This window comes from Folsomia candida, unplaced genomic scaffold, assembly GCF_002217175.1.
Source record: "Folsomia candida strain VU population unplaced genomic scaffold, ASM221717v1 Fcan01_Sc008, whole genome shotgun sequence".
Lineage (NCBI taxonomy): Eukaryota > Metazoa > Arthropoda > Collembola > Entomobryomorpha > Isotomidae > Folsomia > Folsomia candida.
In genome coordinates, this window is record NW_019091200.1 from 4280030 (window position 1) to 4300307 (window position 20278).

The 20278-nt window shown below is 34.6% G+C and overlaps 2 protein-coding genes and 1 long non-coding RNA gene across 5 annotated transcripts in view; 2 read left to right on the forward strand and 1 right to left on the reverse strand.

Annotated features, from left to right (window-relative positions):
- Window positions 1-554: 554 nt before the first annotated feature.
- LOC110853412 lies at window positions 555-2359 on the forward strand. Of its 2 annotated transcripts, XR_002548206.2 has the most exons (5): window positions 555-1031; window positions 1252-1454; window positions 1546-1838; window positions 1933-2141; window positions 2210-2359. It is a non-coding gene; the product is annotated as an uncharacterized LOC110853412 (long non-coding RNA). The 2 variants fall into 2 exon arrangements; XR_004835490.1 differs by having other exon boundaries at window positions 556-1031; window positions 1933-2359.
- Window positions 2360-3464: 1105 nt separating this feature from the next.
- Window positions 3465-6009, forward strand: LOC110853394. 2 transcript variants are annotated; one of them, XM_022101657.2, is made up of 6 exons: window positions 3465-3597; window positions 3848-3912; window positions 4065-4223; window positions 4727-4942; window positions 5161-5319; window positions 5805-6009. In XM_022101657.2, exons 2-6 carry the CDS (start codon window positions 3853-3855, stop codon window positions 5997-5999), a joined length of 789 nt encoding a protein of 262 aa, XP_021957349.1. In that variant the 5' UTR covers window positions 3465-3597; window positions 3848-3852; the 3' UTR covers window positions 6000-6009. The 2 variants fall into 2 exon arrangements, with proteins under 2 accessions (XP_021957349.1, XP_035710127.1); XM_035854234.1 differs by lacking the exon at window positions 3465-3597 and having other exon boundaries at window positions 3636-3912.
- A 1763-nt stretch (window positions 6010-7772) lies between these two features.
- The window catches only part of LOC110853552 (protein artichoke), a 208977-nt gene continuing 196471 nt past the window's right edge, over window positions 7773-20278 (reverse strand). Inside the window, exons 12-14 of the mRNA XM_035854233.1 lie at window positions 19116-19387; window positions 9827-10120; window positions 7773-8656 (exon numbers count right to left, since the gene is read on the reverse strand). Of these exons, the coding sequence (XP_035710126.1) occupies window positions 8177-8656; window positions 9827-10120; window positions 19116-19387 (1046 nt within the window). The 3' untranslated portion in view covers window positions 7773-8176. The remainder of the gene's footprint in view (window positions 8657-9826; window positions 10121-19115; window positions 19388-20278) is intronic.

The following is a 20278-nucleotide window of genomic DNA, read 5'->3' on the forward strand; positions in this document are numbered from 1 at the left end:
TGATTTCGTTGCCTCTCCAGCCGTGAATTTCATGCTGTCCGTCTCCTCGCACAGCACGGGGTTAAGTGTCAACCGTTGTGTAATGGAAGGCAGGCAATCAGTCGGATAAGGGAGCTTGTCGTCGACCCATGGCTTGAGTTCGGTTGTGACTTCGTGATGTCTCAATTAAGGGGATGGAATGAAATGGGTTACAATTTTTGTGTTTTTGAAGTTTACAAAAAATTTGGAAAAAATTTAGAAAAATTTGGGAAACTCAATGCGAAAATCATGTTTATAGAGTTTTACATACTTGACAAAAAAATTCCAATATGAAATTGTGTAAAGACGATAACATTTAAATTATTCAAATTCATACGTAACATGTCTTATCGTCAGAAGCAATTTTTTTAATGTTAAAATTTAACGCCATTTTATTATTTTCATATTTATCTTATTTAGAAATAAAGAAATAGGTTTGACTAAGGAAAAGGAAATATAAGTTTCAAGGCAATTACTCTTTGTTAGTGTTAGTTAACTTTGATTTTCATATTTTCTTATTTTCCTTAAATCAATTATTGACTGCATTAAACTTGAGATTGAGAGAAGCTAAAGGTAATTTTTTCCTACGGTCCCCTTGGCCGTGGTAAGTTATCGAGCGCTTAACACTATGTACTTCTTTTCCTGTTGTAAACTTTGATAAGTAATACCTGGACTTTTTTGGCCTGGTTTATATTAATTTTTGTTAATGTTTTTACAGGAAACATTTGAGACGGACAACTTGAGACAAATTATTTACATGGAAGAGGTCTTAAGCCGGAGAAAGTGAACCTGGCAAACCCGGCAAGCGCAGCGTTTGTAATCTCCAAAACAATTGCAGTTGAAGTAAACATAAACTCATTTTGTTTGGCTTTTAAATACTTTCTCGGCAGTCGGCATTGACTTAATGATTAATTAATCAAAAGTATTAATCGGTTGACTGATTCATTGAGGTCTGAGAAGGTGAAGGTAGGTTGACCAGAAAAAAACGAGTGGAAAGTAAACGTGAATGAAAGGTAAAATATAAATGTTTTTAATATCACGTTGTATTTCGTATTGATTTTTTGTATTGCACTGTGCAAAACTATATAAAGAATTTATTGATGTACAATTTGCACATCAACAAAATGTGTAGAAAGAATCGTATTATATAAATTATTGCAAAGGGATCGTTCAAAGCTGGTAATAATTATGTATCTTAAATTAATAAGTCAACATGATTTGTTGGTTTTTTAGCCTGATGTCTCGGGTGTCCACAACACAAATCGCAACAATTAATAAGCTTACTATGAATAAAATGTCGGTCAAGTGCAGGTTAAAAGTAGCCTTGGACTTTTGCACGGTCACATTTGACGGGATTCAAATATTCGTCACTGATTTAAAGAATGGCACAAATGTGGATTTTGATTTGCAAAGTCAGAATGCACAAACGAAAGAAGGTGAGTTGTACTTGTGTATATAATTTATTTCGTAGAAAGAGTTGATTGTTTATTACATTTATAAAAATGCATAATGATATTCTTTGCGTAGTAAATGTATGCCGATAAAAATTCCCAAAAATACATCCGGGATCGTAGCTCAGGTCCTAATCATGGAGAAATAGAGGTCAGCCGGCCTATCTGGACCAAGTTTCAGCATGATTAGAAAATTAATCGAATCTTGCGATAACAATAACAACCAGATCATGGGAGGATCCAGTAGCTTCCAAGGAGGCGGCGGCCTAAAAGTGAAAGCTATTAAGTTCACAGGATCGTTTGAATGAATTGCCAAATGACTTATGTCGATGACGAGTTGGCGATTCAGGGACACGAATTATTAGAAAGGTGGTTGCATCTAAACTAACCTTTAGAGTTTTGAAATACATTGAAATTTGCATATATTTTCATATTTATTATGTTTTATACATATTTACGACAGGTTAATTCCATCATCGCCCTCAACATCCTTTCCGAATGATGTAATTACATCCAGGACTCACCAATTTCGCACAAACAACATCGATTGGACATCAAACACCAACGTCTTCATGGTCCATACACGACACGACATGCGACTAGATAGCAAGTTATCGAAGTTTGTAGTCCTCACCTCAGATTCAGAATCAGATTGAATATTAAAATCTACTGGTATTAATCCTTAAAACTTATTGGGTTAGTGGTATTCAAATTTTATAATTTGGTAATGTTTTTTTTAGTAATCGAGAAATTCTGTTTTGAATTCATTGCTACAATCTACTACAAGATTTTCGAGAATGATTCACTAATTTGTTTTTAACGAAATAAACTATGTAACATTTATAAAATGATATATGTATGCATTTTACAGAATAAAGAGAACTGTAAAATATGAAAAAAATCGAGGTAGATTTGTAGCTTGATTGTGCATCGTAATTGGTAATGTTTGCAAGCTGTGTAGACGTTATAAGGATTGTGCGAAATTTAAAAGTACTAATATCTCTGTCAATTCGGTAATAATTTAAAAAAATTGTATAATGTGATAGAAAGATGCCGGTTATCATATTTCCTGAATGAATACAATATCTTATAAATATAAGATGGCATTTAAATTTGTAATGAAGTTACTTAATACTATATATCAAATTTTATTATTAATCAAACGAGTAAAAATCATTGGTAAACCTGTCAAGCTGTAAACCTGGTCATGGTTTAACCGAAAACAGTCAAATTGTAACTATTTCGTAAATTATTGATAAAACCGGCAACATTTTTCGAACCTGATAACAATGGCAAAACTCTGGTAACATTTATTACTAAAACTCTGGGGACTGGGTTCTGTGCATTGATTACCATTTACCACAATATAAATTCCATTTTACGTTGGGAAATCCCAAAATTTTTCGGTTATAATCCCAACGAGATTAAAATGCAGCTACAGCTTACATAATTGACGCGTTTTTATTATACTTTGATACACATCATTAAACTAACGTTATATTGAAATGCATACAAATACAAGTACATTTTACGAGGACGGGCATAAATAAATAAAGAACTGATGATAAGCCGGGCAGGATGAGGGTCTCATCAGGATGGAATTTATTTATTTGAACAACACGAAAAATACAGCAACACTCCTTTGAAGGTCGTCTCGTTAATTGGATTACTCACTTACATAAGTAAATACAATAAAATAGATAAAATGCTTAGTTTATTTAATATTTCGTAAATATTGTAGAAAATGTGGGCAGAATTTTTCATAAAAGCGATAAAATGTTGTTAATTTTCAATTAATTGCAGTTACGCATTCACCTGGTCAATTATGCGCTAAATATTATGTCACCTTTTTTTGCATTCATGTCCACATTTATCTTTGTAATGAACTGCCGTGTATTTTGTCCACTCTAAATTTAACCTACCACTTGACTCTCCGTCTGTGTGTAGTTACATAGTTATGCATAATGATAAATTTACCTTATCTCACCTGCAAAAAAACAAGCAAGTTACATCCTGCTCTTCTGTGTCAGTGATGTTGAAAAAGTACGAAACGAACCAGTGATCTGATCACGGATCGGGATTTAATAAGTTTTTTTTTAGTTTTATTTAGTAACCTGAAAATAATTTGGTAACAAAATTGTGACCGAGTGCAGGAATTTGCATACTAAAAAGTATGAAGTTCTACCGCGTCGGTGATGAGTGACCACGGAATGCATTCCGTGTTACCATTCGAATGGTAACACAATTCTGAGGTGAAAAATTCCGCAGAAATTATCGTAACCGTTCTGTGGTAAATTGTTACCAATGCGGTAGACCTTCATATTTTGTCAATGCAATCGGTCACGATTTTTGTTACCGAGTTTTTAAACCATATTTAGTGAGAATGGTTGGTTCGGCGATAACGATAAATATTTCGCTGTCTCAAATCGCAGTATTTTTTACGGTAATGCTTTTTTGAACTATGCACATGAAGTGAAAAATTGATTGGTTGTAGCTGAATTTGGAGAAAAATATTTCATAGTTTGGCTACAAACAAAGCATTGACAATTTGTTACCAAGTTATTGAGGGGGTGTAATTGTGCTTGGTTTTATCAGGTTGCCGGCGTGGGCACGATAGTTGCGGCGAGTTTACTTTTGGATGAATGGGTGCATAAGAGCAGTTGGTCGGCAAAGGATAAACCGGTCGGATGTACGTCGGCGGTCATAATTGGCGCCGCTATACAAACCATTTCCTCGGTTTTGATGTATTTTAAGGTAGGTTACCAGGTTTGAACAATTTTGCTGATTGTACCAATTGCCTTAAGTATTTTGGAGTCTATAAATTTGGACTACTTCCAAGTTTACTACCTTCTTTAAATTGTACCAACTTTACTAACAATTTTACCAGTTAGATTATATAATCGTAACAATTTTGCCAAAATATTGCATCTTACGAAAACTAATCCCACCTCGTGGTTGAGATATTTTTTATAAATTCCTGAATTATAACTAACGACGTCACAATAAAGCATATTTATTTAAATTGAGTCAATTCAAACAATATAAAGCTAATGAGGATATAATACTTTTATAGCTTACAAAAATTTACAAAATTTTGCCAACATTGCGAAGGCAAATCAGGTTGCAAAATCTGCTGCACTTTATTTTATAAATCAGTTAGGAACAGTTTGTGATGAGAATCAAGATTTTTACATAGATTACAAAAATTAGAGTGCATTTCTTTATATGATAATTTTCTCTTTTTCGTATACATACAGTCGAATGTGAAGCAAACATGGATTTATACGCAAATCGGGCTAATTCTGTTGTACATAATTTGCTGGACAATCCTGCTGGCGGACAAAGAGGACGGATTGTTGGGACGTTCACAGGAAGATGCGTTCTTTGCCGTTGTTGGGATCAATTGGATTCTGCTCTTCTTGGCGGTGGGGCTTTTGTCGAGAGACTCGGTCCCCTTGGGAATTTTCTTTGCGGTGAGGATACAAATTCACTAATTAATTCACGCGGATAATATAATTGTAATCCAGTAAAATTCGCAAAATTGCAAAAGTTTGTACAAATTTTGCACAAGGATTACGAAAGTTAGATTGTTAAAAAATTGTATCGAAACCTTTATTTACTGGATTACAAACATGCAAACAACAATTACTTTTGTGAATTTGAGTGAAGAAAATATGTAATTTTTCTTTAGATTTTGGGCGTGGCCGTAATAATCAGTTGCAGTTTGGTAATTGATGACTATGCCAAAACGACCGGATCATCCGTGGGGGATAAAATCGTAGGATGCAGTGCGACCGCTATGGTGGCAGGATTTGCGCAAACGATTTCCTCAGCGTTTCTATTTTTTAAGGTGAAAAGGAAACTTAAAATTTGAGTTTTTAGAAATTCGTTATCACGAATAAGCCGTGTATAAAGGACGTGATTGATTTTTAGTGGATTTTAAGTTGACCAGATTTTTTTATTATGTTTCAAAAAGATTCAATTTTTATTGACCAAATCCGTTATGTATTTAAATTCTGGCATTTTAAAAATGTTACGGATTAACATAAACGTGGTTTAATGTGAGATGTCCAATTATTAAATTGTGACATGTGCAATCTTTCAGTTTTATAGAATTTGTTAATTTTGAACAGAACATTTGCGTTAATAGGATACGTCAATCCGAACAAATTTTACCTATGGTTCGATTATTTGGAATGAAATGTAAATGTTTCTCGTCAAAAATTAAATTTACAGAAATTTTAGAATAAATTGTAAAAATAAAGGTATTACTTGTTCCAGGATTTTGGTGAAATTTGTGATTTTTTAATTCTGAATTTTATTTTTGCTTTACAGGATGACATGAAAACCATTTGGACTTATACGAACGCCATTGTGATGGTGACCCTCGTAATTTGCTTTGCCGTCCCGATGGCGGACAGCATACGTGGCCTCGTCTCCACAGACTATTACTACACCACGCTAGCGATAGATTTCGTATTTTTATTCGTCGTAGTAGGAATGTTTTTGAAAAATAAATTTTTCAAGTGATGACAGAAAATTTAACAAGTTTTTTTATTTCTTTCATGACTAATTCGCGTGAAAAATTCCAGCATTGGATAAATTAAATTTTACACGAGCGAGACATTCACGCCGTACTTGGTAATTTTGAAAAATTAATTTGCTACCTTTGTAAAAAAGGTTACAAACAGTGTAACGCTAATTTTGCAGCTTATTTTAAAATTTTCATGAATCTGTGTTTATTCGATATTGGCAATATTTAGTAATATAAAAATTTATCATGACCTTGAAATACGGAATAGTTTAGGGTCAAATTTGCAAATAAAATCATGGATCTCCAAAACTTACATAATTGGACAAAATTGTGTTATTTAGCAATTGCAATTTTCGAATCTGCATTTAATTAGATAAGTAATTCGTCTGTGAAACCTTAGTGTTCCCAAGCTTGAAAAAGTTGATGGAATTTTGATAAAAAAATCATTACGATTCACTTGTATTACAGATACTGTTGGCAGGATCATTAGCGATTCTAAAATTAATTCACAAAAATGCAATTGGACTTTTGTCAAAGTTGAAAAGCGAAATTATTTTACTGGTTTAATTTAGCGATTTAAACGTCAATAAAGATGCGTAAGTTATAGATGTCTGTATTTTAATAAAATGAGATCAACATGCAAAAATAAATTAATAGAAGTAATTAACTTCAACATTTATATCATTTATTTATAAAATTTGAATATTTTTATAAAAATATACATGTTTTTTTATGGCCAAAAATTATTACTGTACGTAAAGCATGTGGTCAATTTTAGCAAAAAAATTACCCCTGTCTTATTAACCCTCAAGATTTGCCCGTGATATAATTAACGAACGCGCTTTGACTATCATGGGGCACCACACCCCCTCAAATCAATCACATGCTTTATGTAAGTACGCCCATGTCCAATAGGTTACAATTTCGAGGCAAGGAAAACGTAAAAATTTACTCTATGAATATTATAATATGAATAAAATCGGTACATCCAAGTCGTACCAACTTGGGCCAATTAACTAAATATGATGCAAGTTAGCAAGAGGTGAAGTATAAATGCGGCTTAATAAGTAACGCAAATACATCTCAACATGATAATTTAGTGACATAAACATAATCGTTACATCATAATAATTAGTTATTTATGTATAATTACTTATTTTAAATATTGTATGCAATTAGTTATGTACAATATATTTTTGTGATGTTTTTTTTACGCAATAATTTGTAATAAATGATTGAATATTGTTTTAAGTATATTTAAGACTTAATTATAGAGGAAAAGAGAGGAGTGGAAAGTCGGTTGAAAATGCGAAGTAAAGTATTTATTTAAGGCACAGTAATTTTATTTAATTAATTACATAGTTCAGGATAGTGTTACATATTTAAATACGTTATAAATACCTATTATGAATTATAATAATTAGTACATAATTTCTTGATGAGGATTACGTACCTATGTTTGTGGGATTTTGGAACATTTTATTTTGGGTGTCAGGTTGAAATCTGATTTTGTTTAAAGATTACATTTTGTTTAAAGATTGTAACAAAATTATAAATGCTAAATTAAATAATATTAACCTTTGGGACGGATATTTAAATAATTAATATAAGATCATGACTTAATTACGATCGACTTGATATTACAAAGCTGTATGTTAACTGAGATAGAAATGCACGCGATCATTTGTAACGGAATAAAACTCCGAAAAGTTTGTAAAATTACAATATAAACTTTCAAAAACTGATGAGATGCACTGGATCCGTGTCACTAATCTTTGGAGACGATTTTAAATAGGCTACGATTTTGGTTGATTACAAATATCCACGTGATTCGTCTCATTACATAATTCGCATATATTTTACTCAATAAATTACATAGTCACACAATACAACTTAACAATCTACCTTCTTAATTAATAGAAATGCGGCAACAATTGATTTTTTATTTACACGAAGGAAGCTCAACAATTTCAGAGAAGAAAGTCGGATTTACATACAACAAATCTCTCATTTTATTATTTTTTACAACGAGAAAACACCTGCGTTTTAAACAATTTTATTTTTAACAATTAGCTTAAATTATGTAGGTTTTTTGATTTTCTTAAATACAAGACTCTCCGCCAAAGGGGCCGGGCGGTGGGGGAAGGATATCTGGATGTTGGGACGAGTCTTGTCATAACCGGTCCAAATCTGTGGTCGCCATTGACTGCATGATGTTGACCCCGTTGTTATCCGTGGCGATCGAGTAGTGTCGATAGGTTAGGAACTCGGGTGACATTCGCCCCCCGCGATTGGGCGACGTGACGACGGCGCTGTTGCCATTCCCGTTGCCCATTCGGGTCAAGGTGTGGGTGTGGCCGTTGTGAAATTGGAGCGTGTTGTGCCCATAGTTCAGCGTGCCCAAGCCATTCGTCCCGTTCGGCGGGGTGAGCGCCTCCGTGACGCCGAGGTGGTTGTTGTGATGGTCACTTTTCCCATTTTCTTCTTCCCGTGTCGCACCAGCTCGGCGACTCTTTTTCAACTTGACGCAGGTGAGGATGGTCATCAACACGATGAAGACGACGACACCCACCGCCGCGCCGACAATGACGCCCATGCGGCGTTGGAGAATGGAGAATTTGTCCGAGCCAGAGACCGAGATGGAGGTGCGGACCTGATGGAGAAAAAGGCAGAAATTAGTAAATAAATACTTGTAAAACTTGGAAATATTGAACGCGCAAATATTTTTCTAACTCAGAAATAAGCTGTCTAATTTTGTCGTGCAGAAATATAATAATATGTAATCTCTATAATGGCACAACAATTGACAAATTTATTGGTGATTGATATTATTGAATATCAAAGATTTTAAAAATTTTTTGGAAACGTACGGAAAAATGTGAAAATCTGGGCGACATGGTTTGAAAATTAAAAGTTGAGACATATTTAATCCACGTGTGGTACTAAAAATTAGGAAAATTGATAAAATAGAAACTTGAAATTTATTGTTTATTTAATGAGCGAAGGTTCAGCGTTCTTAAATTGTCTGCAAGAAAATTTATGAACTAAAAGTTTAAACATAGATACCATCCTGTTGACGAGTTTCGGCTATAAGGTTTTGTTTGCCAATTATGTATTTTTTTAGGAAATTGTGGATATGGTTTTAAATTATTGTTTGATGTTTCGAATTCTACAATAGATTGTACAACTTACCTAAATATATATTTTTAAATTATAAACCTACATACATCTCGAAATAAGGTGCTAGATTTAATTGGAAACATAAATTATCAAGTTTGCTGAATTAGGAATTAAAAATATGCTCATGGTTTCGAGTGAGCGTAATTAAGAAATTTCGGAAATAAATTAACTCCTGATTTTACAGAATTTTTACATCCATGAATGTACATGCGTGTTCAGGTAAACACTTTATACCAAAATATGCCTGAGAAAGTTTGGTTTTCTTTTCGACTTTTGTCACATATTGTGAGAAATTTCCAGTGACTTGACAAATTATTTAATTTGCGAGGTTTCAGCGTCGTATGTTATTTAAGTGCAAATTATGATTGTTAAATAAAATCACAGATTGAATATGTGGGCTTCCAAATCTCAACGACAAAATTATTATTTCAATTTCAGTAAAGTTTAAAAATATATTTTATAAATAGCGTCACATGACCTCTTAAAGTCTTCATGCAATTTACCCGGATGTTTGTAACCCGGTATTTTGTAGCGCAATTTTCAATATAATTTATCCAATTTACAAATTAAATGCTCGAAATGCCGGTTTATAAGTTCATAATTTGTAGTTAACAAATTAAATCCGCAAATTAATTCCGCCTACCTTAGTGCATTTCGAAACTGGAGAGTCCCTGAGGACTGTTTCTGCGGAGAGGAGGGTGAGTGCACTGGTGGTGACGTTGGAGGTCGTGTCCTGCGCGAGGCCGAGGACGCAGACGAGATACGGCGTGTCCGACTCGAGGTCTGGGATCCGGTACGCTTTCGACACGGCCGGAAGTGGTCGCGTCCACCGAATTTGGTCGTCGTGGTTGAGGGCGTGATAACCAATCATGTATCCCTGCATCGCCGAGTTGTTGCGCCCTTGCCACGAAATTATGGCCGAGGAGGGTTGCACATCCTGAAATTGGGGAACATTTTAGATAATTTTGGAAATATTTTGGATAAAAATGTATATGACTTTGGCTACTTGTCTTATAATCTATGGTTAAATATTGTCTGTTAGTTGTCATGTATTAATAAGAAATTAATGCAATACAAGAATTAAATAACTGAAACGATGTGCTTTCGTGCGTATGACCTTTCACGGTGGCTAACGAACTTTCATGTGTTATTTTAAAAATTTGACCTTTATATTAAAAAAAGAGATTCGAGAAAATAAAGTTGGCACCTAAGATCAATTGTAATATTTAATTTGCCTAAAATTTTATAAATGGTGTCAACTTGTAACATATTAAAATGCAAAAATTGTAAATAAAGTTAAGCATAAAAACAAAGTCTTCTCTTCTAAACTATAAATTCCGTAAATTTCCTCGATGTGAATAATAAATCTGACAAACTTGGTAGCAAAAACCTAAAAATTGTGAAAAAATTTAAATTGTTGGGCGTCTAGTGTGAAGCGATACTGTGAAGTGTAACCTTCCGATTTGGTGGAAATTTTAAAATTAAATATGTGACCCATGTCAATACAACCAACGTTTATTGAGGCAGTTTGCGCCATGGTTGCAATTGCAATTTGTAGTCAAAGTTGAAAAATATGCGATTTTAGCACAGGAAGAAAATGAAAGTTGAGTTTGCTTCCTCAGCCTGCGATTCCTAAAGTTTTGTGAAATCTGAGAAACTCTGTAAAACATGGTAACTTCTGTTAAGATGCTCAATTTTTGAAGTCGGCGTGAATACGTCAAGGACATAACTTTAAATTATATGTAAATTTGGCATATGTGTACCTTCACGAAATTACTAATTTCACGTAGAAAATTGCAATGCAAAATTTCAAACATGTATGTTTTACGTGAGTGCGTCTATAGATTTGGGAGATAAAAACGCGAACAGCAAGAGTGACAAAGTTTTTTTGTCATGTCATTTTATTTCCGTGATTTCGGAAGTAATGGAAATCCATAAAATCGGCTTAGCCTCCCATCCTGATGAAATATTCCTTTTAATCAATAATAAGACACTTGCTCTTCCATCCGACCTGCAACCCGGTAAATCTGCACGTAATGAAGAAGATCAGGGTTACGACTCGTAACTTACGATGGCACTCTTAAAAATCGGGTGAAAAAATTTATAATTGTTACAACGGTTTGTGGAGTAGAAATTGGTAAAAAAAAAGTTTCAATATAAAACTGGTAAAGTAAATTGGTAGCAATTCTGATAACAGTTTTCATCATAAAAAGTAATACGCATCACTACAACCTTTATAAAAATGGAATGTAGAGTGTAGAAATGTAGAGTGTTACAAACTGGCGTCATTCCGAAATTACTGGCATACCACAAATAACAATCTGGTAAAATATTACCAAACTGGTAAACCAATGTATTCCCTCCATAACCTGGTAAAAAATCCCTGCCAAAATTTCTAAGCGTGTACCTCTCGCCATAATCAAGTCAAGAAGTCGTCATCCTGATGAAATGAAAAGCAATAAAAAAGAGAAAGCACTCGATCTTTCTTTCTCCTTCTCCTTCTCGGTTGGTTTGTTAACCTGTGAAAAATTAATGACGACCAAATCCCATCGAAATAATCTTTCCTTGTCAGCCCCACCGCTCACTTATTTTCACCGTCTGCTTAAAATCTGGGTTTCTTTCATCTCTTCGTCTCCTTTCCCATCATCTCCCAAAGAAATCAATTCTTTGTATGGTGACGGTCTGGCAAAAATGTGGCGGAGAAAGTATAAATGAAGAGGGTTTGTTTGGTTGGGGGCATGAACGACAGAAAGTGAGATTTTCTAGGACTTTCTCGCAATCAAAGATCCCGCTGAATTCGAAATGTGATTGGCAATTTATGAATTAAGAAATATTGTTTAATTCTAAATTTTATAGAACGACAGAATTCATTCGGTTGTTTGTAAAGCCTTAATAGTAATGTAATTGTAATAATGTAATGATTAAGCGCCATTTGGGATATTATTAGGAAGGTCAAATAATAAAAAGTACATAAACAGGTTAATTCGTTGGTGTATAGTGGTTAGAAATTGCAGTAAGTTGCGCTAGTAACATCGCAATTAACATGTCACTATCTCTGTTTTTTGTGCTATAGTTGTACAATTTACACAGTTTACAAACATCCCCGTGAATTTGACTGTTTTTTGATTTGTGCCAGAATGAATTGCAAAAGGTTTGTTTCTTCATAAAAATTTGAGACAAATTAAACAAACGTCTTCCATTGTTTCTCACACGTTTCGTTTCAAATCATAAAATCGAGTCGACTGGCACCCTGCACCCTGCACCCTGCAGATCGACCACAATTGTACAGCTTTCTCTCACTTTTTGATAACTTTCTCGACACCTTGGCCGCTCGGAGAAAGTTAAGCTTTTCACTTCATCCCATCCATCCATCTTTGTAACACGAAAGGGTTGCCGCGGCGGAATCAAGAATTATGAAATCCCCGAATCCGAGATTAGGATTTTACTCCCTCTTTTGAACTTTTCTTCCCGCACTATCACCATTTTTCAGCAGGGCTTGCGGAAAATAATAAGAAAGGATTTCATTGACAAATTGGGCTTATTTCATCCCCCCATTCATCACAGGAAGAAGAAAAACATCAATTTTTTCAAGATGAGTCAGAAGAAATGATAAAATAATCAAGATGTATTTCCACAGGGAAAGGAAACCACGGTGTGAATAATTTGGTGCCAAAAATGTCATCTAATCCTCGTTGGTAATAATTTTTAAATAAATGATTGTACACATAATTCAAATTTTTACCAATAAACTGGACTCAATTCCTTTCGGTAGGATGGTAAATTAGAACTTGTTAGACAAATAATGCAACTAAATTAGTACCAATACGCCAAAAGGCTGTGTAAAGGCGGGTGACATTTTTTTACTTCATTATTTATTGTGTGGACTTGATAAACCTTCGTTCAGGACTGGAGACAATTTCAAGTTTAACTGTGCCATATTATATTTTTAAAATTTTAAAAGTTCAAAAACCAAAAACTGAATTAAACAAATTACCAAATTTTATAAATTCACAAACAGATAGTTTCTAGTGAGATTTCAGCGACGTTAAAAGTATTTTTAAGTTTGTATGATATATATTATTTTAAAGATAATGTGAGTGTTTAACATGAAGGATGTGCTCAAATCACGTATTATGTCATTTGTATGGATTTATATTTATTTCCACAATATTTTCAGTCACCTGAGTTGCAGATTTTGTCGTTTCCACGGCGCATTGTGCACTTCAGGAAACTTTATGGAAACGAATCTCACTTGTAATTATTTATATTTGTGATGGAAACTAGGTAGCTAATCTAATCGGATGAAGGAAGAGCTGTAAGTTCGTTGTAAAAGTGGACAATGCGCCACGTGTCTGATTCCAATCGGATTTTGTGTTAGATAACAAACTTAAAATAAAATAGATGAAGTTGTGTAATAAACCAGCTTGGGTGCACTTTAAACACTGTGGCAACTATTGTACACGTTACTAATGTATGTATTTGGTAATCAGTACAGATCGTAATGATCTCACAATGATTGCAATATCCTGTCCGTAAGTTTATTTTATAAATTAGTATTACATATTTGTAAGTTTCATGATTTTATAATGTTACTGAAGCTGACTGAATGATTTATTGAGAATGTAAAAACATCAATTAACCAAAAGGTCATCTCCAAGTTTTACGAAATCTTAGTCTAATTTAAATCACTTTACATCCCAAATTTTCTTTATGGCATCGAAGGTTGAAGTTAATTTACAATTATTAAGCGTGATATTGGAGCGTTTAAAACACCTCGAATTTCATGTGCTTCGATATATTTTTTTTGAAACTCACAATGGAACCTTTTTTCAAGCTACACCGGGATCGACTAGCGAGTTATGTGAAAAAATCAAGCCAAAAATTAGGAGTCACGTTACACTTATCTTTCCGTTGAATGCGGCCCCTTTGAAGAAAACTATTGGCGGTTACTAAAAATTGAACTTAAATTGAACTTAAATTACTTGATTTAACTTAAATTGAACTTATAGGAAGTTCAATTTTTGAGCAAATTTTCTCTTGCGTTTTCCTCCACGGGGCGAAAACCAAGGCGCTTGTGTGAACTTTGACCTCCAATATTTTTCTTCAAAGGGGCCATTCAACGGAAAGATAAGTGTCACGTGACTCATAATTTTTGGCTTGGTTTTTTCACATAACTCGCTAGTCGATCCCGGTGTAGCTTAAAAAAAGGTTCCATAGTCAGTGCAGATTTGTTGAAGACTTTCTCCAGCTAAAGTATTTGGTATCCTGATTGATCGAAGCTAAAATCATGAAATCAATCTAAAATAATAAAAAATGGCATCTACTTTATGTTTTTATGTCAAATCTCAGACAAAAAATTGTAAACGGCGTACAACTAATATTAGAACATGTGCATCCGTAAGCTTCATTTACATATGCCACTGAATTCAATTAATTTGATTACTACGATATGTTTATCAAAGCGAAATATAATAATCTCAATTAATAAAATTACTAAATTGATCATAACGAGCTTGGTTAAGACTTTGTTACCAAATTGTAGATAGATTTAAACTTGGTAGGCCATGGCCTAATGCATTATTATAATGCATTATTATACTGATCAGTCAGTAGACCGGTAAATAACGTATATGAGGACTTTTTTTTTGCTATGGACCCCCGGAAACATTTGTATTTAAATTTTGATAAATGATAACACTAGCTAGTGAAGTACGTCCAAACAATGCAAAAAATGGGTGCTAAAAAAATCCACATGTCAAGGGTACCTCTGAGGGACCCATAATACCTTTTACACGTATCCCTTCATTGTGGGCCAACCAGAAGTCGTAAAAATACGGGGTTTGGATATTTTTTATCTACATGCGATTGTCTAAAACGAACTTCAGTAAGGAGCCGCTATGTGACCTTTTTGACCTAAGGTTTGACCTCTATAAAAATTAAGTTTTACAGTTTATTAGCATGCCAGTTTTGTCGCAATACATGTGAATTTAAAAGGTCAAACTTTAGGTCAAAAAGGTCACGTAGCGGCTCCTTACTGAAGTTCGTTTTAGACAATCGCATGTAGATAAAAAATATCCAAACCCCGTATTTTTACGACTTCTGGTTGGCCCACAATGAAGGGATACGTGTAAAAGGTATTATGGGTCCCTCAGAGGTACCCCTGACATGTGGATTTTTTAGCACCCATTTTTTGCATTGTTTGGACGTACTTCACTAGCTAGTGTTATCATTTATCAAAATTTAAATACAAATGTTTCAAGGGGTCCATAGCAAAAAAAAGTCCTCATATGTATTACTAAACCGGTAACAAGCTTTCAACAAACTAGTAAAAGAGTAGGTATTACCAGCAAGGAACAAACGTTTATCAGCACATATGTGAGCACACAACTACAAGTCGGTAATATGTAGATGAGTTACCATCCAAAACAACTTTCACTAAATGTGATCCATTTTATTGCAACATTGAAAATAACATTTTACCAAATGGATAGAAATATATTTACAAATTGGTCACTCTATGGCAATAAATTGTTACCATATTATTTAGCGTTCTCCTGTAAAAATCAGTCCATCATGCCTCTCCCAAACTCTGCATCCTCTCGAAACCATAAAACTTGCCAAATCCTTCCTTCTATCGTCAATTTCCTCGACTTAATTGCAACTTTCACTCCACAATGAAAGTTGGTTTGGAACAATTTCGACATAACAATCCAATCCAGCTAACAGGAAACATTGTTATTGTATTTCTTCATCCGAAAATGAAAATTAGACGCGAGAAGCGAAATGAAATGATGCAAAAGTGGGAAACTTTCTTAATCAAGGGGGCAAAAATTGAGCCGTCACTCATTCCTTGTGGACCATCTATGTAAGTATAAAGCATGCGATCGAGATTTGAGAGAGTGTGGTAGGAATCGGCCAACATCCCATTTTAATTACACGGCATTAAAGTTGCCACCATTTGGTATTAAAATTATACCAGTCCGTAAAAATTCGCTCCCGATATGGTCAAACTTTTATACCGACAACTGAGCTACTCAGTATTACTACACAGTATGATTTAGTAAATTTGGTAGAGTCATATGCGAATACCGCTTGGTATTATTTTAATGCTACAGATTTCTAAGCTCTCTGTAGATTTCTAAGCTCTCTGTAGATTTCTAAGCGTGTAGCATAGAACATATAAAGCAGGCTAAATAACTGTAAAATCGATAACATGCTGTATGCAGGTAGTCCGATCTTCTTGAATAATACTGATGGTAAAATTGATGGTTATCTGACGATGGAAGTGGGTCTGTGATAAGTGCTTTTGAATGGATGGATCTAGTCAGAGCTGAAGACAGACAATTTAGTTAACTAAATATCCAAAGTGTAAGAAGAAAGAGTAATTATAATTGTTACTGTACTCCTCTTTGGCTTCCTCCGTGCACAACGTATCTCTCTCTCGCTCTGCATCTGGATCCTCTTCCATCTGGGTCGCGGGTGTGCCAGGGCAAGTAAAGTGTGTCCTAAAGGCTTTTCGCCCCGTGAGCCTCGTCCACTCACACCCCCCACCTGCGTGCCTAGTGACACCCCCTGCCACACCCGTCCCAGCAACGACAAGCTGAGCCAACAGGCGAAGATGGATTCGCAGGACCCAGTGCACGGGAGGATCTACGCCTTGGAGGGACTCCCCAGGTAGGTTTTTGTTTGGTATATCGGGGTGGTGACCGTGGGGAGTGGTTGTTTGAAAAGTGGCGGAGGGGGTCGTGCATGACGGGGGGCGGCATGGTCAGGTCTACGGGGGTCCCATGACCTGATTGTGTTGTGATGGGGGAAGGGGCAAGTGGGGGTGTCGTCGGCCCCGGCTACGGCTACCATGGGGGACGTGGGCAAGATCCCGCGGTCCGTGGACAGCCCCCGCCCAACAACCTTCACCTGTCTACTTCCGCATGCAGACGCCACCCTCATTTGGATATCACCACCATCACGGAATCCGCCTATGTATCACTGCCATACATTTTCCTACCTGGTGTCCAGCAGTTATGGGCCGAATGGTGTATTGGGCCACATTCCCAATACATGTAGAGGTTTTCCGAGACCATCTCCGGTTTTCCCTCTACACCCATACTGCTAATATCTATCTAAATGTTTTGTATGAAATGAAAATGATGATCGTAAAAGCTAATGCTACATCAATCTTGAATAAATACCTACCTAATTGTTACTGTATGTTGCATAGCTTTTTTAATTGATACGTGTTACGAATATATTTGAGATTCTGAATTTTCTGGGACATGAAAAAGAGCGAATAACCACCAGAGTCCAAGATTATTACTAAATTATATGTATCGAACGGAAAAAAATACAAGAAAAAAATACAAGTTTATATGTATTCCATTTTTAAGTAAATTTTCCAAATTTTTCCAACATTCGTTAAAGTCTTTAAAGAGCAATTCGAGAAAATTTAAAAAACGTTAGATATACACGTCATTTCAATAATTTGAGAAAAGTGAGAAACTATTGGGTAAAGTTAGATTGTCTGGAGCTTCGTCCGAAACTTGACCAATTGACTATGGTTCATCTATTTAAAATGCGTCATTTTTTTCTACAAAATTATTTGATGCATGGTATAATTCTTATGAATTTTGAGTTTGAGCCATTCTTGCAATTCTTCACATATTTTCAAAACTGAAAACTTTTTGAAAACCTTGGACCGTTGACACGCACCAGGCCCGTTGATAGGAAATTCAATAAAATATGTAGTATTGATATATAAAAAATTACGCGTTTTTAATAGATGAACCATAGTCAATCCATTAAAAATGGAATCCAATAGTTTACATCCAAGTTCAATTTACAAATTACTAAATATGAGTATATTATTGCCATTTTTGGCAAAATTATGATACCTTGAAAAGTTTACTAATTAATTCTCCAAATTTTCGAAAACTTAGAGGTGGACGCCATCTTAATAATTTCAAGATTGTTTGGTAAGATTGTTTATTTAATGCATACACGTAAATCGTCTATGTTCTAGCTTTTTAAAAGCTCGAGTTTTTTGCGTTATTCATAATAACTTATTTTATTATTCTGCATTTTTGCAGAATACGTACATAGTATCAATTTAAATCTCTGAGGATGAGGTTAACTGGATTTCTTGTTTTCTTACAAGGATTCATAGAAATGTACATATTCATTCATTATATCCTATAATTTACTACATTATTTGGAGAAATGCATGTCTGACAGCATGAAAATTGTGTTGTGAAACTATGTTTGACATACTTTACTGGAGTTAAATTAAAATACAAATGAAAAAAAATAAACTAATCCTGAGAAGTATTTGTGTTTTTTCGGTTTTAAAATCTCGACGTCATCACTCATTACTAATAGCATTGCAGTATGCACTCATCGTTAGATATCGTCGATTGCGGTTTGAACTTTGAATTGAAAAATGTCTAAATTTGTGAGATACTCACGACGTTTACATTATTAAATTAATTTTGATGCTTACAAGTAAATTAACAGATTTACATCAAGAGGCTGTGTAAGACAAGTAGGTACGTCATGAGGAAGTTAATGCATATCTGTTAATTTTTCGTAAAATTATAGAGGGGTTTCACGACCTTCATAACTATGGATTCGTAAAAAAACATTGGTAAATTTACGTCATTCACAAAGGGTTGACGTGAAGGACCCTTCGTAAAAAAACTTTCGTAAATTAAAAAAAAATTTCTTTGCCGAATATGTATCACCGGTACTATCGTGTTCGAAATATCATGTTTGTTTATTGCTTTACGAAATTTTTAAGAATATTCGAATCGAAAAGGATGCCTCAACCTTGCGTATTTTTACGAAGCTTGGAAAACATGTAATTTTCGCAGATGTCATAAATTTACGCTATTTACGACATTTACGAAGGTGACCGGTTAATCTCGAAATTTTAAATTTACCTGAATCGCCAATTTGACAATGGCTGGCGACGAGCAGAATGAATCGAGATCCAAATCGAGAATCCCCCTCCCACGAAATTCGTCGGGCCTTTCGCAGATGAAATTGGGTTGTAGTTGGGTCCCGTCGGAGGGGGTGCGGCTGTTGGGCACACCGACGCCACCCGCCGCGAGGGCCGACGCTATGGGGGAGCCCGGCTGAGAAAATGCTTTCGGGTGAGTTTGCAACCACTCCCACAATTCTTTGCTGTCACAATCGCAGTTGAGAGGGTTTTCTGAAATTAGTAAAAAAAAATGTGTAAACTTTAATGCGTTTCGTATACAAGGAGATGTCGAGGAAGTCTTGTGTTATATAATTTTGGTGGATCTTGTAGCACAATTTTTACCAGGTAAGAGAAAGTTTGTAGCAAAATTTACACCAACAAATTTTGTAATTTTATTAATTGATATATCTTTCATAAACACATCGTAGTAATCAAATTAATTGAGTTCAATGAAACAAATGCAGTTTAAATAGACTCCTAAATTAGGAATCTGCTCTTACAAATGTACAAGTATCAGTTACACGCCGTTTACAATTTTTGTATGACGTTTGATTTAAACTACGTGAATCTAGATGGGACATTGTCAATTGATATGATCAATATGGTAATTTCACTGAAAAAATCCTCCACTAATCTGAGTTTCAAAATTTAGAAGCACATGAAATTCGAGGTGTTTTAATAAACGCCTCAATATTCGCTGAATAAGTGAAACCTCAAATTTATGTAAGCAAGTATTTATGCCAGTAAAAAAAAATTGGGACGTAAAAGAATTAAATTAAACTAAGATTCCTGATTTGCCCTAGATTTGCATTCTCAATAAATCATTGATTCAACTTCGGTAACATTGTGACAATGTCACAGTGACATCCTTAAACTTGTAAGTGTATAAAACTAATTTAAAAAACGCATTATTGTCAACCAACTGCATGAATTGGGTCATAATTTTAAATCAAATTATTCATAAAAAATAATATAAATTATTACATCGTATCAAAAAGAACTTAATTTTACAAAATTAAAGATTTGGTGCACTTGCTCCTTTACGAAAATATAACGTCAAAAACATGCATCACTTGGACCTCACGGTTACAAATGAAGCGAAATCAATCGTCTCATCATTAA